At 34.4% G+C, this 16,013-nt stretch overlaps 3 protein-coding genes across 11 annotated transcripts; 1 reads left to right on the top strand and 2 right to left on the bottom strand.

Moving 5' to 3' along the window:
• Nucleotides 1–4,237: 4,237 nt before the first annotated feature.
• Nucleotides 4,238–6,009, bottom strand: LOC115716386 (large ribosomal subunit protein uL6). Its single transcript, XM_030645171.2, has 3 exons — nucleotides 5,529–6,009; nucleotides 4,664–4,786; nucleotides 4,238–4,579 (listed from the first exon to the last, which is right to left on the bottom strand). The coding sequence occupies exons 1-3, from the start codon at nucleotides 5,898–5,900 to the stop codon at nucleotides 4,493–4,495; spliced, it is 582 nt and encodes a 193-aa protein (XP_030501031.1). The 5' UTR covers nucleotides 5,901–6,009; the 3' UTR covers nucleotides 4,238–4,492.
• A 2,004-nt stretch (nucleotides 6,010–8,013) lies between these two features.
• On the top strand, nucleotides 8,014–12,852 carry LOC115715724 (glutamate--tRNA ligase, cytoplasmic). Of its 9 annotated transcripts, none has more exons than XM_030644390.2 (8): nucleotides 8,014–8,192; nucleotides 8,443–8,483; nucleotides 9,334–9,586; nucleotides 10,009–10,105; nucleotides 10,202–10,355; nucleotides 10,448–11,556; nucleotides 11,713–12,180; nucleotides 12,275–12,852. In XM_030644390.2, the coding sequence occupies exons 3-8, from the start codon at nucleotides 9,447–9,449 to the stop codon at nucleotides 12,491–12,493; spliced, it is 2,187 nt and encodes a 728-aa protein (XP_030500250.2). In that variant the 5' UTR covers nucleotides 8,014–8,192; nucleotides 8,443–8,483; nucleotides 9,334–9,446; the 3' UTR covers nucleotides 12,494–12,852. The 9 variants fall into 9 exon arrangements, with proteins under 9 accessions (XP_030500250.2, XP_060972031.1, XP_060972028.1 ...); XM_061116048.1 differs by having other exon boundaries at nucleotides 8,030–8,227; XM_061116045.1 differs by having other exon boundaries at nucleotides 8,030–8,309.
• A 778-nt stretch (nucleotides 12,853–13,630) lies between these two features.
• On the bottom strand, nucleotides 13,631–15,517 carry LOC115717207 (cytochrome P450 89A2). Its single transcript, XM_061116043.1, has 2 exons — nucleotides 14,361–15,517; nucleotides 13,631–14,232 (listed from the first exon to the last, which is right to left on the bottom strand). Exons 1-2 carry the CDS (start codon nucleotides 15,373–15,375, stop codon nucleotides 13,736–13,738), a joined length of 1,512 nt encoding a protein of 503 aa, XP_060972026.1. The 5' UTR covers nucleotides 15,376–15,517; the 3' UTR covers nucleotides 13,631–13,735.
• Between the last annotated feature and the right edge of the window lie 496 nt (nucleotides 15,518–16,013).

The raw sequence follows: 16,013 nt of genomic DNA, 5'->3' as shown, positions 1-16,013 counted from the left end.
CCTATCTTCACAACATCAAACAACTAAACCCTTTGATATTGTCCACACGGATTTGTGGGGACCCTCTCCATATCCCACTAATGAGGGATTCAAATATTACATCATTTTCATAGATAATTTTACCAAAGATACTTGGATATTCCCACTTAAACTCAAATCTGACACACACACAGTTTTTCAATACTTCAACAATTATGTTGAAAGGCAATTTGGGGTCAAAATCAAAAGCCTACAAGCCGATTGGGGGGGGGGGGAATATCGACCTTTGAAACCTATCCTAGCACAGATGGGTGTTGTCTTTAGACATCCGTGTCCCCACACACACCAACAACAAGGTAGGGCTGAGCGAAAACATAGACATGTCACTGAAATTGGGCTCACCATGCTTGCTCAAGCCAAAATGCCCTTAAAATATTGGTGGGATTCCTTTGTCTCTGCTACTTATCTTATAAACCGGCTGCCTGTGCAAAGAAACTCATATATCTCACCTTTTGAGACATTATTTCAGCAAAAACCTGATTATAATTTCTTAAAAACCTTTGGTTGTGCTTGTTTCCCATTTCTAAGACCATATAATAAACACAAGTTTGAGTTCAAGACATCTATGTGTGTGTTTCTTGGTTATAGTCCCTATCACAAGGGATATCGTTGCTTACATCCCACTGGCCGAGTGTACATTGTAAGAAGTGTCACCTTTGATGAGGTCAATTTCCCTTATACCCAACTCTTTCCTGTCACACAACATAATCCCTCCACACCCATACAAACAACCAGCTTCCCTATACCTATCTTACCTCCTCAACCTAATCCCACCACACCTGAATGCAACCCCAATATCAATACTACCGCTGCCAGGTCCACAGGAACCACTCACACTACACCAGCCCCTATACCAGGCCTTACACCAGATCCTATACCAGCAACCATATCACCCACCCCTAGTATAGCACCACCACAAATACAACAACAAGCTATTTCTGTCCCAAATAGATCCAATCACCCTATGCAAACCCGATCCAAATCTGGTATACATAAGCCTAAAATTCTAGCTGCTACAATTACAAGGTTCAATCACAATTTTCTTGAGCCAAGATCGGTAAAGAAAGCTCTTGCTGATCCAAAATGGAACTCGGCAATGACAACTGAATATTATGCTCTTATACGAAACAAGACTTGGATTCTTGTCCCCTATATTGAAGGTATGCAGGTTATACAAAACAAATGGTTGTTTCGCACCAAACTGAATGGTGATGGTTCTGTCGAGAGGTTAAAGGCAAGACTTGTGGCTAAGGGATTTCAACAAACAGAAGGCATAGATTATTTTGATACATTCAGTCCGGTTGTGAAGGCCTCCACTCTAAGAATCATGTTCACTCTTGCTGTCACCAACAACTGGGATATTCAACAAGTAGATGTGAATAATGCATTCCTCAATGGAGAACTCAAGGAAACAGTCTACATGCAACAACCCAAAGGGTTTGAAGACATTGACCATCCTACACATGTTTGTAAGCTTCAAAAAGCCATCTATGGCTTAAAACAAGCCCCACGGGCTTGGTATGAAAAGTTGAAAACATCCCTTCTGTCATGGGATTTTACCAACTCAGTTTCAGATACTTCCCTCTTTATCTCTCATAACCATGGCCATCTTCTACTCATTTTGGTATATGTCGATGATATCTTAATAACCGGACAAGACTCAGCTGCTATACAACACATCATCTCCAATCTTAACACTACTTTCGGGTTAAAAACATTGCGGTCTGTCCATTATTTTCTGGGCTTTCAAGCATACCGAACGGACTCGAAACTTCATCTCACTCAAACAAAGTATGCTCACGACATACTAAGGAAGACCAATATGGAAGACTCAAAAGCATGTAGTACACCTATGTGCCCTGGCAACAAGCTCTTCACTGACTGCAGTGAACCATTTCACGATCCCAAAATGTACAGAAGTATAATTGGCTCTCTACAATATCTCACCCTCACCCGACCTGACCTCTCATTTGCCGTGAATAGACTAAGCCAATATATGCAACAACCTACAATCACCCACTGGAATACATGCAAACGGGTTCTTAGGTACATCAAAGGTACTACACACCTTGGACTTGTATTTACACCTGCTACCAATATGAAAATCGAGGCTTATTCCGATGCGGATTGGGCGTGTAACCTTGATGATAGAAAGTCAACTACAGGGTTTTGTGTCATGATTGGGAACAACTTAATCACTTGGGGTTCAAAGAAACAAACTGCAGTGGCCAGATCAAGCACGGAGTCTGAATATCGTGCCTTATCTACCACTGCAACTGAGGTTGTCTGGATCACTTCTGTTCTCAATGAAATCGGCATATCTCTCTCACATACACCAACCATCTGGTGTGATAATCAAGGCGCTCAACAATTAGCTTCAAACCCTGTTTTTCACTCCAGAACTAAGCATATAGAAGTTGATGTACACTATGTTAGAGAACTGATCAACAAACACAAAGTTCAAATATCCTACATCCCTACAGAAGAACAGCCTGCTGACTTACTCACGAAAGCTCTCCCACTTCCCAAGTTCAATTTCCTCTGTCACAAGCTGTCACTAGATCAACTCCCTTCCAGCTTGAGGGGGGAATATTGAGTATAGTTCAGAAGAGTCCAACTCAGACAGTTGAGTTAGTTAGTAGGTTGTTAGACTTTTAGTTAATTTTGTTATCATAACAGTTCTCTATCTTTACTGATATTGAACTATAAATATAGTGTACTGTAACTCTCTTAAATCATTGAATAAAAACAAGATTCATTTTCAATCTTTCTCTTCCTTTCTCTTTCTCTCTGTTCTATCTTTAATCTCAACTCTGCAGAAATGAACACATTTTCCCTTTTTTTTCGGACACCAAATCTCGAAAAAACCAACATAAGCAGTCATACCAAGCATAACTGAAAATAATAACAAAACAAAATAATAACTGAACCAGGTATGAAGGGCTGAATAATATTGTTTTGGTTGTTGTTCTTCTGCTTCATACAAAATCCCATGTAAGAATATCACAAGACAACTAAAGCTTCTTTACTAGAACTCTTTTGGAAGATAATTGTTGTATAGTATTGACATTGATTATGACCATATCTGATTCTTTGGGAAAATCACTCTAACACACCTGCTTATTCCTCTCTTCATTTTCATGGTGTCCATCCATAACCAATCTTTGGCTCATACTCATACTTAATGATAGCACATTTAATTAATTTCATTCAAAAATATCTTCAACCTTTTATATACCATTTATTCTATGGTGTTGTATAGTATGGATTTGAAGATTGTAGTTGAAACCAGCTTAATTAATCATCTTATACAAAATAATATATTTTCTTCACTTACTCATCTATATAGTATGAATTTACGGACCATTTTCCCTTAGGAAGAGAACAAGGAAAGTTCCAAGCTTTCTCTATCTGTATCAATATATGTTGTCATATTTAGATTATTTATGCAATGAATACCAAACAAATAAAATTGTAGTGTTAATTCCCATTTCCAATGCATAGGACTTAACATTCATAATGAGGTGTTGGAGGCTTCTTCAATTCAATTGTTTATAAAGTTTTTTATATGTATGTGTGGGTGTGTGTCTTAACATCACATCACACCAGCAATTTTATTATGAATATGAAAGCATAAATACTGTGTTTGTTTATTGTTCAACTTAATTATCTTGAGATACAATTAAACAAATAGTATATATGTACTAACTAGTCCAAGTCCTAGTCCTAAATAAATAGATTTGGTAGTTAGGTATGGTCTAGTGCCTAAGTGTTATATCAAACTCAACCTTACCACCATCACCATTAATAAACCTCTGTGGCTTAAACTCCATAGGATCCTCCCACACCTTTGGATCCCAACCCATCTTAGCCATGAAGTTAATATTCCCATTCTTGGTCACCAAATGTCTACCCAAAACAACAGCCTCACTCACAAAGTGAGCCCTCCCACAATCACAGCTTTCAAATAACTCATCATCTGCAAATCTTCCTTTTCAATTTCAATATTCTCCTTCTTTTCCCTTAGCCTTACAACCTCCTTAATCTCATCATAAATCTTCTAAAGAATTTGGGGATGTTTGACAAAATTAGCCATGATCCATTGCAAACTTTTCTTCATTAATCGTTTTTGTAATTTGCTCATGTTGTCTTAATTTTGCATTAGAGTGAACAAAACCATAATCATACACAAAATTAATTTCAAGATAATCGTCACACATGATATTTTATATTTTTCCCAAAGAAGTAAATGACTAAGCAAAACCATAACATAGTTAAAAATGAAATGAGACAAGCCAAAATCGTAGAGATCCAAATCTCAATTTAAAACCAAGCTTATACAAGTCTTTCAGACAAAATCTGCAATTAAATAAAACTTAACTTACCCAATCACATCAAGAAATGAAATTAAACTAGTTCGAAAGACTAAAATGAGTATTCCTATAACAAAAGATCATTCCTCATTTGCGATAGTTCCCTTCTCGCTGACATAGATACCATCCAGAAATTTCCTGATATCCTTGTTCTTCACATGGCATTTCTGTCAAGGGAAAAAAATAAATCAAAATCTCAGTTCCTTTCTATGTTATTTTAACAAAATACACATAAAAGAGAGATAGCATACCTGGTTAATGAGAGCGCAAGATCTTGAGACAAGTTCAATATCATTACCATCCAAAACAAGCTCATCCTTAACCTTCTCAGATCGGAGGATTGTCACTCCATCAAGCATATCCACCTTTCTCACCTGATTATCAAACAAAAATGGATAAATTTTAGGAAACCAACACAAGTAGTCATATGATATGCTGCATATTATTATTATTATTATTATTATTATTAACATTGTAACATACAACTTACAACAATGGAAATGGACCATATGCATAAGACATTGTAACTAAACACAAATTTTGCATGCTCAGCCTAACACAAACAATCAAAAATTTACACCACACATATGTATGAAAGTTACAGACACAACCTAGCATTTCTAACATTGGTTCATTATTTCATATACTCTAAAACAGAAATGGAAAAATGAAAATCAGCCCATAAATCAATTCTTAGCAAAAAGAAAAGGAAAAACACATTTTTCATGCTCTGCCAAACACAAACAATCAAAAAATCTACACTACACTACACAAACACAGATATATGAAAGTAGTCATATGAAAGTGCTCAAACAATTTTACGTGCTCTTCCAAACACAACAATCAAAAATTTACACTTCACACAGATATAAGAAAGTTACAGAAACAACAGAGCATTTCTAAATTTTGTTCATCATTTCATCTACTCTATGGGAAAATGAAAACCAACCCATTAATCAGTTCTTAACCAAAAAATGACCTTTTTCATGATCTGCCAAGCACAAACAATCAAAAATCTACATCACAAAACACACACACACATAGATATGAAAGTTACAGAAATAACCTAGCATTGTCTAATCAATCTAACAACAGAAAAAAAGAAAAAAAGATGACCTTTTTCTCGCCCAAAAAGTTACGGATCTCAATAGACTTGTTGGAGTTGGTGATGGAAGCGTTGATAGGAAAATGAGCATATACGAAACGCATCTTGTAGCGGTAACCTTTGGTGACACCAGTGATGAGATTCTCAACGTGGCTGAGAGCAGTACGGATGGCGGCGCTGGTCTTGCGGGTACCGAACCACGACTCAATCTTAAGCTTACGTTTTCCTTCTTCATCGGTGATGAGCTCGAAATCTAGGTTGAGATGCTTGAAGTTACGGACAAGTTTGCCTCGAGGTCCCTCAACTTCGATGATCTTGGCATGGACCTTGATCTGGATCCCCTCAGGGATGTCCATGGTCTCCGAGGAAAGGATTGTCTTCATCTCTACTCTCTACTCTTTCTCTCTCTTTCTCTCTCTCTCTGCTACGATGAAGGCAGCCTTAAACCCTAACCCTAGCAGAGCCATCATATAAACTCACTCACTATCCCTAATTCAGTTCAATATGGGCCTGGCCTTTACTTGAACCAGTTTTGGGCTTTTGGGCTTTCTATAAGGCCCAACTTCCGGGTTTACATAAATGCCGTAAGTAATATTTTTGTAAAAGTTTTATATTTTTACATTCAAGATTTTTTTTACATTTGTACAATATTATAAAAAAACAACAAAAAAGTACAGGAAAATAATATCTAAATAACATAAAAAAAAATAACATGCAATCAACAAAAAATTAAAAAGGGTACAATATAAAAACACATACTGTATATTCTGTAAATAAAATCGTAAAAATTGTAAAAAATATTTAAAATTTTGTACAACTCTATTTTTAAATTTATTTTGTTATTTTTATATATTTGTGAAATAATTCCTAGAGTAATTTATGTATTTACATTGGAGACCCACACCACCAATACCATATATGATGAAGAAATTCATAAGAACCTAAAAGAAGACTCAAACCTTAAAGCCCAAATAAGAAATTGGACCATAGATGATTACATTTTTATTGTAAATATTAGGAAATTGGACTGAGATAAATGGACCTTATATGGGCCAAGGCCAAATTATTTCTATTTAGTATTAAATTTATAAATATCAGTTTTAAAAAATACATATTTTAGTATAAACTCTCAATTGGGAATATACAAAAATGGAAGAGGAAAAAGTTATTTGTCCTAAATCCTAATAATTTGTGTGTAGAAATTGGCAAAATTATGAGTTAAATAACAAATGTTTTACTTAATATATATAGCAACTTATCTATGCTAAATCTATGTATGTATGTATGACACAAGAGAGAGAGAAGAAAGTGACAATGATTTGCAAAAATTAATGATTTATGTGAATATTAATAGGAGATAATTAGATAAAGTATTATTTTTTTTTGTCAATTTTTTATATTTTTACAAGATTGTTTTTATATATATTTCTATGGTGTTTTATAAAAATAATAAAAAAAATTATATAAAAATAACACGAAAATAATATCAAAATAACAACAAAAAAGAACATATAAATAACAAAAAAAAATCAATAATAAATTAATAAAAGTACAATATAAGCATACATCAAAAGACTGTATTTTATGTAAATAAAATCATAAGAATATTTAAAATCCTGACAACTGTACTTTTTTAATTTTTTGTTGTTTTTAACTTTTTTTTTTAAATTATCCCTATTAATAATGTGAGTAAGGTTTAAGAGTGTTTATCAAACCGTCCACACCGTACAACAGCCTGCACCGTAAAAAAAAATAGGGTTTGAAATTCTTTGCACTGCAATTATAGTTTGCAATTTTACCAAACTGCACGGTGTAGTGCAATTTATAGTTTTAAATTTAATAATTACGTTTCAAACTGCACCGCATATACAAAATTATTAATTTTTACAATATGATTTTTTTCATATAAAGACAAATATATGTGCATAGTACATTATGCAACTCAATATAATGACTTGATTAGGATTAGGGATATGCAGAAAGTGATTCAATCTAATTTTAATTAATATAATAAAGTTAAATATCTAATCATAATTAGATCAGATCGAATGTAAATTTTAAAAATCAAATTGAATTACATCCGATCCAATAAATAACTAAATCGGTTATCAAATTATATTTAGGGTGTGTTTGGAAATAACTGTGTAATTACTAGGTAGGGTAATTACACAAATTAGTAATTACACTCTATTTTAAATTGCAAGGTGTGTTTGCATATAAGTTGGTAATTATACATGAATTCTCAATATCTTGTTTGGCAAAATAGTTAAAAATTATACGGAAAAATAATATTTTTTAGTAGCTAATGTTTAATATGGAAAGTCTTTAGTAATTACAAAGTGTAATTACATTCAATTTTCATAGGGGCCATGAGAATTGGAGAGTATAATTAGAACCCTCAATCACTTCCAATTACACAGTTACAGTGTAATGGTCAGACAAACGTATCAAATTGTGTAATTACCTCATATTACACACAAATACAATTAATAATAGATGTTATTCTTACCGTGTACTTGCACACATGTGATTAATCTAAACAAACCCTAAACACTAAACAGCCGCTGCCCGTGGTCAGCCTCCTCAGACGAACTCCTCCTAAGCGCAGTGTGCGGCGACAAAACCGATCCATCGCCTCAGACAAAGACACAACCTTTAATTTTTTTTTTTGTAATGTAAACAGTTATTTCGGAGTTCGTAGTTTATAATTGTACATTTCGTTTCTTTCATTTTCATATATGTATTTTTGTTATAATTCCAAATTTTGAGTATAATGAGCAGAAGAAATCTGTGTATGATCTTTTCGTTTCTTTCATTTTGTTTGTTTTTTAACTTCTTGAATCTTTGATTTTTATAATGAGTAGAACCAGTAATAACTTATTATGAGTATAAACATTTATTTAATGTTCTCTCTTATTTTTGCAGTCTAAATCATATATTATTAAAAGCACAAATTCTTGGACAAGGTAATTTTGATTTTTTTTTGTTATTTATATGTATTATATATATATTGTAGGCCATGTATGATTTATGATTTACTGTAAAGTTTTTTTTTTTTTTTTGAGAAAGATTAACTGTGACATGCCAACTTTATATCTCTGAGAATTTTTTGACTTTAATGGAAATTACTCAAGCTTTGCTCATCAAATATTGCAAACACTAGGCTATTGCAGAGTTAGTGTAAGGAGCTTTATGAGAACAATTAAAAGAGGAGTGAGTAGCATTGTATTGCAAATTATTGAGAGCTAATTTGGCCAACTTTAGTGACTGCCTTTTATTTTAAATATTCTTACTCAGTTCAGCTATCCAAATAGACAAGTTCAGGTAGTTTCATTGTGTAATAAATTTGATTTTTTAGAATTTAAGAGTCAATATCACCTATATGATCTTATCAAGCTATTTATATTTTTTTTCCTTTGGTTGTTTTACTGAGTTTAGCTACCTTATTTTTGTGTTTTTTTGGAATATTTTTGTTATCTATTATGTCGTAATGTTGGTCTAGAATTTTTTTTATCTTTTATTTATTTTGTTTGTGATTCTGTAATTTGATCATTTTTCAGATTTATATTTGTTATATTACTTTAAATGAATGTACAATTTGGATTATAATATTTTGGATGAATTTATGATCTTTTATTTGGAATTTTGAAAGTCTTTGCTAGTGTTTGAATTTTTTCTCCTCTTTAGTTTATGTTTGAATTTATTATGCTCAGATCTAAATTTTCAGATAAGGGTTGTAACCCAACCCAAATTACCCCATAATGTGTGGGTTGGGTTATGCATAAAACATAATTTGAATGGGTTAGCATTTTTTAGGCTGATCCCATACTTTGACAAACTGAGGGAAGTTCAAAACCTAGGGGCAGACCGGAGAGTACTCTAACAAAGGTGCACACAAATACTCCTTGCGTCCATCGCCTTGCTCCAACATGGAGATAAAGTCGCTGGTTTATCCGCCAAATACTCCTCCACTCTCGGTCATTGCTGCTGCTAAGGTTGCCGGGATCTCTCTCACCATTGACACTTCTGATTCTTCTGATTCTCCTCCGTTTTTTGAGTTCACTGATGGGTAATTACTCTTTCTTCTCTATTTAATTTCCAACTTAATTTAAGCTTTAGTTGTAAGACCAATGTATAAGTTGGGTTTGTTTCAAATTGATCTTTTATTATCATGGTGTAAGACCTTGTTGGTGACAATACACTAAACTTATGTAGGTGTAAGTGGTTGATTGTTTTAAGAAATTTTTTTTTATATATGAAAATTGATTAAACAGTTTGTGACAATGTGGAAAAAAGCCATTGGGGCCTCAGTAAAGTCATTTGTTTAGAATCCAAAAACTTAAAGTGGAAGTGGTTGTCAAGCTAGCTCATAGTGTATTGAGTTATACCCAAGAGGGGTAGCTCATCTTTCTGTTGATACTTATAAACAATCTGTGTAACAAACAATTTTCAATCTGACATAACCTTCTGTTAAACTTTAATGTTTTTTAGGCTAAAATTACATGGAACATATGTACTACTTCGATATGTTGCTCGGATTTCCACCATTCCTAATTTCTGTGGGCGGAATGCATATGAATCTGGCCAGGTGACTTTCCTTATAGATAACTCAATTGCATGTTTGTTTAGTGCTCCATTTTTAATTACTTTGTCGGTTACTTGGTCTCCTTCCTCTCTTTTTCAGATTGATGAATGGCTGGAATATAGTCCTGTTCTTTCATCAGGTTCTGCATTTGAGACCGCATGCAAATATGTGGATCTTTATTTAAAGAGCCGTACATTTCTGGTTGGTCATTGTTTGTCAATTGCAGATATAGCAATTTGGTCAGGTCTTGCAGGTATATATTTTCTAATAAAAATGTAGAACAATTAACTATTTATCAAGCTGTGCTTGAAAGAGATATGCTTAGTATTATTATGTATGCTTCAGGAACCGGGCCTAGATGGGAAAGTTTGAGGAAATCAAATAAGTATCAGAATCTTGTAAGATGGTTCAATTCAATCTTGGCGGAACACAGCGACGCTTTAACAGAAGTTGTTGCTACGTATGTTGGCAAAAAAGGAAAGCCAGTGCCTGTTAAATCAAAAGAGCATCAAGGAGTTAGTCAATCTACAAAGAGTGTAAATGGGGATGTTTCTAAAGCAGGAAGCAGGTCTACATTTGAAGTAGATCTTCCAGATGCTGAGATTGGAAAAGTGAAACTGAGATTTGCCCCAGAACCCAGTGGTTATCTTCATATTGGACATTCAAAGGCGGCACTGTTGAATCAGTATTTTGCTCAAAGATACCAAGGAGAAGTTATTATACGATTTGATGATACAAATCCTGCAAAAGAAAGCAACGAGTTTGTAGACAATCTTCTAAAGGATATTGAGACCTTGGGCATTAAGTTTGAAACTGTTACATATACTTCTGATTACTTCCCTCAGTTGATGGAAATGGCTGAAAAGTTGATTTGTGAGGGTAAAGCATATGTTGATGACACCCCACGTGAGCAAATGCAGAAAGAAAGGATGGATGGAATTGAATCAAAATGCAGAAACAACAGCATAGAGGAGAATATGAAATTATGGAAGGAAATGATTGCAGGATCTGAAAGAGGTCTGCAGTGTTGTGTGCGGGGAAAACTTGATATGCAAGATCCTAACAAATCACTTCGTGATCCTGTATATTACCGTTGCAATCCGATCCCTCATCATAGGATTGGGTCAAAGTACAAGATATATCCAACTTATGATTTTGCATGCCCGTTTGTTGATTCTATAGAGGGTATAACTCATGCTCTTCGGTCTAGTGAGTACCATGATCGCAATGCGCAATATTATCGGATTCAAGAGGATATGGGTTTGAGAAAGGTCTTTTTGTATGAATTCAGCCGGTTGAATATGGTTTATACACTCCTTAGCAAGCGTAAGCTTCTATGGTTTGTTCAAAATGGACAGGTTGATGGATGGGATGATCCTCGTTTTCCAACTGTCCAAGGAATTGTGCGAAGAGGTCTTAAAGTTGAAGCATTGATTCAGTTCATTCTTGAGCAGGTAAGCCATATTCCTATATAATGGTATTATTATTGAGCCTTATATATATTATGTTGTTGGATTTCTCATATTTGACTAGTGTAGTATTATTTTATGTGGATTAAGGTGACTCGAGTTAGAATCATTTACTGAATCTGAATGTTGATATATTTACAGGGAGCTTCAAAAAATCTTAATCTCATGGAGTGGGACAAGCTTTGGTCCATAAATAAGAAGATAATTGATCCCGTGTGTCCTAGGCATACAGCTATTATTGAAGAGAGGCGTGTGTTGTTGACCCTGACTAATGGACCCGAGGAACCATTTGTCCGAATTATTCCTAAGCATAAGAAATACGAAGGTGCTGGAGACAAGGCTACAACATTTACGAAGAGTATATGGTTAGATTATGCCGATGCTGAGTTAATTGCAGCAGATGAGGAAGTTACGTTAATGGATTGGGGGAATGCCATTATTAAGGGAATTGAAAAGGACCAAGAAGGAAAGGTAACACAGTTAACGGGAGTTTTGCATCTCGAAGGATCTGTGAAGACTACCAAGTTGAAGCTTACATGGTTACCTGAAACAGATGAGCTGGTTAAACTCTCATTGATGGAGTTTGATTATTTAATTACAAAGAAGAAGGTATGTATGTGTTAATCAATTTCAAATATACTTACTTGGTGCATATTTGGACTTTGATGATTAAGTGGTTGGTACTTTTGACTTATCATTGCAGCTTGAAGAAGGCGAGGATTTCCTTGATGTTCTTAATCCGTGCACTAAAAAGGAGACCGCAGCTGTTGGGGACTCGAACATGCGAAATCTGAAGAGGGGAGATGTATTGCAGCTTGAAAGGAAAGGATATTTCAGATGTGATGCTCCCTACGTTAGGCCCTCAAAACCGGTAGTCCTACTTTCGATTCCAGATGGCAGACAACAAAGCGGTTTCAAGTAAAGAGCGGTGGTAAGCACGACGGTCAGTGGCCCTTTTCATTTCCCATTATAAGTTATCATTGAGGATTGTTTTATCTATTGTATCAAACAAGGTTGTGTTAGCCAGAACTTGAGTCATCAGACAAAGAGGCCCATAGTTAGAACACATTGATGTTCATATAATACAATTTGCACAGCTGCCAATTTTGATGTCAAACATCATTTGAAAAGTCTTTGTTAGTTTATTTATTTTTTTTCTGAATCTGCAAGCATGAAACTGTACTTATTACATTACCTTTGCTTAAATTAAAATTCATCATTACATCGCCAAAAATGTTCTTAATTAAATTCCTCAACTTAATATCAATACGCATTTGAGCTATCATTCTCAGCTTATCATTTTTTTACTCAATATTTTCACCTACACATTGTTATGGGTTTTATTAATAAGGAATATTAGTTTAAATTATTTATGAGTCATTTTTTATTCAAGTTTCTCATTTATTTGCAAATACCCTTCTAAATTATAAAATTAATTAATTAATTAGTTAATATTGGCTTAAAAGATTAGGTTGTGGGATGGGTGGGGAAGTAAGAATATTTTCAGAGCTTACAACATGATTGTTTGCATCTGAAATTCAACTCTTAATTTTTACATTGTAATTGAAATGCAAATAATGTATGTATGTAGTTATCTAAATCTGTTAATTGTTGAAATACTTTAAATAAAGGAGGCAAATCACAGCACAGCCATATATATAGCTAATGCTTCACCTAAAATCAATCCCAAGTACTATTTGATGAGACACACTGATGATTATGATGATGAGAATCAGATGCTGTTCAAGTCAATAATCTCTCATGCTCATGCTTTGAGTGAGGAATTATTACTATATGTAGGTGAGTAAAATCTTTGCATCAAAGGGGCTTAAGGGTTTCTATCAATTGCAAATAGTTTACTCATATATTCAATATACATATCAATTGTGCTATTTGCTACTGTTTTGTGTGTGTTTTGCTACTAGTTTGGTTAATCGAAACAGTGTCTTAACATTCATAATGAAGGCTTCTTCAATTCTTTTAGAAAGTTTTCAATTAGTCTTTGTTAATTGTCTAGGACTACTAAATATATATATGTGTCTTAACATCACACCAGCCATATGAAAACCACACCAAATAATATCTTTATTGATCAACTTAATTAACTTAAGACACAATTAAACCAACAACTGCAGATAGACATATTTATCATATATGTAGTCTCCTAGTGTTTCCTGAGAGTCAAGCATGCATGCAAAGGATTCTTCATAACAACTGTGAACTCTTGTACCTCAGACAAATCAACATCATCAACATCATTAACCTTATTCCACTCAAACTTCCAAACCAAATTAGCCACAAAATACTCCAAATGAAGCATAGCCAAAGCATGAGCAGGACATATCCTCCTCCCAACACCAAAAGGCATCATCTTTATCTCCCTATTCCCACTTACATCAAACTCAACCTTACTACCATCACCATTAATAAACCTCTCTGGTTTAAACTCCATAGGATCCTCCCACACCTTTGGATCCCAACCCATCTCAGCAACCATGAAATTAACACTCCCATTCTTAGGCACCAAATGTCCACCCAAAACAACATCCTCACTCACTGCATGTGGCAACACAAAATGAGCTGGAGGGTGTCTCCTTAACCCTTCCAAAATCACACCTTTCAAATAACTCATCTTCTCCAAATCCTCCTCTTCAATCACCCCTCTTTCTCCTCCTTCAACCGAACGCTCACCGCCCCGAAATTATGAAGAAAAAAAATATATATTAGCATATAGATAAACTATTAAATAATAAGAAAACATATAGAAAAAATATTATATACCTTAGAACCGGTCTTGGCTGTAACAACCCCTTTAATCTCATCATAAATCTTGTGTTGAATTTTGGGATATTTGACTAAATTAGCCATGATCCATTGCAATGCAGTTGAGGTTGTATCAGTACCAGCATTCAAAAACTCAGAACACAAACTAACCATTTCATCTGAATCAAGCTTCCTCATTTCCTCTCCTAACTCTAAACCCAACAAAGTATCAACATAACAAACCACAAAATCATCATCATCATCATCAACCTTGTTCCTAGAATTTATGAGAGGTAACAGAATCTGAGTTTGTTCTTGTCTCAGCTTCAACAACTCTTCCCACCTTTTTCTAAACACAATCTTAGTCAACCTTGGGAACACATTGAGTATATTGAATCTTGAAAAAGTCAACAACGATCGACGTTGAACATTCTCAATCTCTTTAATCTTAGTTTCATCAATCTTATTATTTACCCCAAAACACATCAAAACCAATAAACAAAACATAGCGTACTGAAAATGAGCCAAAACGGCAGCGTTTTGTGAATCCAATTCGAGTCGTTTTAAGAGAATATCCAAAACCCATTTGCGAGCGCGTGAATAGCACTTGACCCTTGAAGGGTGTAGGATTTCGGAGCTGATGTTTCGGCGCAGGAGCCGCCAAGTCGAGCCGTACCTGGCTGAGCTGATACTGTGCTGATTACTGTTGAAGATTTTAGCGGTGGGTAGAGCCGGTGGACGGTCGGCGAATACGGCGCCGTTTTGGACTAGAGCTTGGTGGGCTAAAACACGGTCGGCTATGAAGACGGCGCGGCGTGAGCCGAGGTGGAGAGAGACGAGGGGACCGTAGTTGGCGTGGAGGTTGCGGAGGATGGGTTCGAGTTGGGAGAAGGATTTTCGGATGAATAAGAGATTTCCGATGATGGGAAGAGCAAAGGGTCCCGGTGGAAGAGTTGGGTTTCTTCTTCTGGTAATGAATTTGAGGAAGAAGAAAGAGATTAGAAGGAGGGTGATGGTGGTGATGATGATGATGACTTCCATTGATGATTTAATCAATCTCTCTAACTCTCTCAACTCTCAACTTAAGTAATAATGCTAATTAAAAGAGAGGCAAAATTAACAAACTTTTGTTATACATAATATGTATTAGGAAAATTCTACCCCTTAAAAATTGATTTTTTAGTCAAACTTTTTTTTTTAAGTTGCAAATAGAACTTTTGCAGTGACTTTCACATTTAATATAGATTATTAAATTTTTATTTTTTTAAAAAAAATTAATTTAAATATACTAATAAGAAAACAACACGTAAATAATGAACATTTAATGGCCACATACGTACGAAATTCCACAAATATAATGCAAGTATTATAATCAACAAAAAATAAATTTAAGTATTTATAATTTATTTACAAGTGGGAGTTAAATTTAAGTATTTATACCGTAAATTATTCTATTTCGAAATTCTTAAAATTTTACAAAATCTTAAAATAACTTAAGATGAATGAGGTTTCATCTCAAAATCAATTGGCAATGAGAGAAGTAACTCAATCATCTTATATATTCTATTATCTTTCTACACATTATAAATGTGAGACTCTCTAACATCCCCCTCAACATGGTAGTTATTTTATCTGCTCACCATCTTGGACAACTCGATCATAAGCAGTTTTTTTTGGCT

This window comes from Cannabis sativa, chromosome 5, assembly GCF_029168945.1.
Source record: "Cannabis sativa cultivar Pink pepper isolate KNU-18-1 chromosome 5, ASM2916894v1, whole genome shotgun sequence".
NCBI lineage: Eukaryota > Viridiplantae > Streptophyta > Magnoliopsida > Rosales > Cannabaceae > Cannabis > Cannabis sativa.
This window is presented reverse-complemented; position numbering and strand designations above follow the sequence as displayed.

What these genes read in the sequence shown, in the direction of transcription:
- LOC115716386 (XM_030645171.2), bottom strand. Translation starts at nt 5,900, where the DNA reads ATGAAGACAATCCTTTCCTCGGAGACCATGGACATCCCTGAGGGGATC. An exon ending in ACTTTTTGGGCGAGAAAAAG is followed by an intron (nt 4,787 to 5,528) that starts GTCATCTTTTTT and finishes TTTGATAATCAG; the next exon opens with GTGAGAAAGGTGGATATGCT. An exon ending in CTTGCGCTCTCATTAACCAG is followed by an intron (nt 4,580 to 4,663) that starts GTATGCTATCTC and finishes TTCCCTTGACAG; the next exon opens with AAATGCCATGTGAAGAACAA.
- LOC115715724 (XM_030644390.2), top strand. Translation starts at nt 9,447, where the DNA reads ATGGAGATAAAGTCGCTGGTTTATCCGCCAAATACTCCTCCACTCTCG. An exon ending in TTTTTTGAGTTCACTGATGG is followed by an intron (nt 9,587 to 10,008) that starts GTAATTACTCTT and finishes AATGTTTTTTAG; the next exon opens with GCTAAAATTACATGGAACAT. An exon ending in TTCAGTTCATTCTTGAGCAG is followed by an intron (nt 11,557 to 11,712) that starts GTAAGCCATATT and finishes ATATATTTACAG; the next exon opens with GGAGCTTCAAAAAATCTTAA.
- LOC115717207 (XM_061116043.1), bottom strand. Translation starts at nt 15,375, where the DNA reads ATGGAAGTCATCATCATCATCACCACCATCACCCTCCTTCTAATCTCT. An exon ending in GGTTGTTACAGCCAAGACCG is followed by an intron (nt 14,233 to 14,360) that starts GTTCTAAGGTAT and finishes GAGGAGAAAGAG; the next exon opens with GGGTGATTGAAGAGGAGGAT.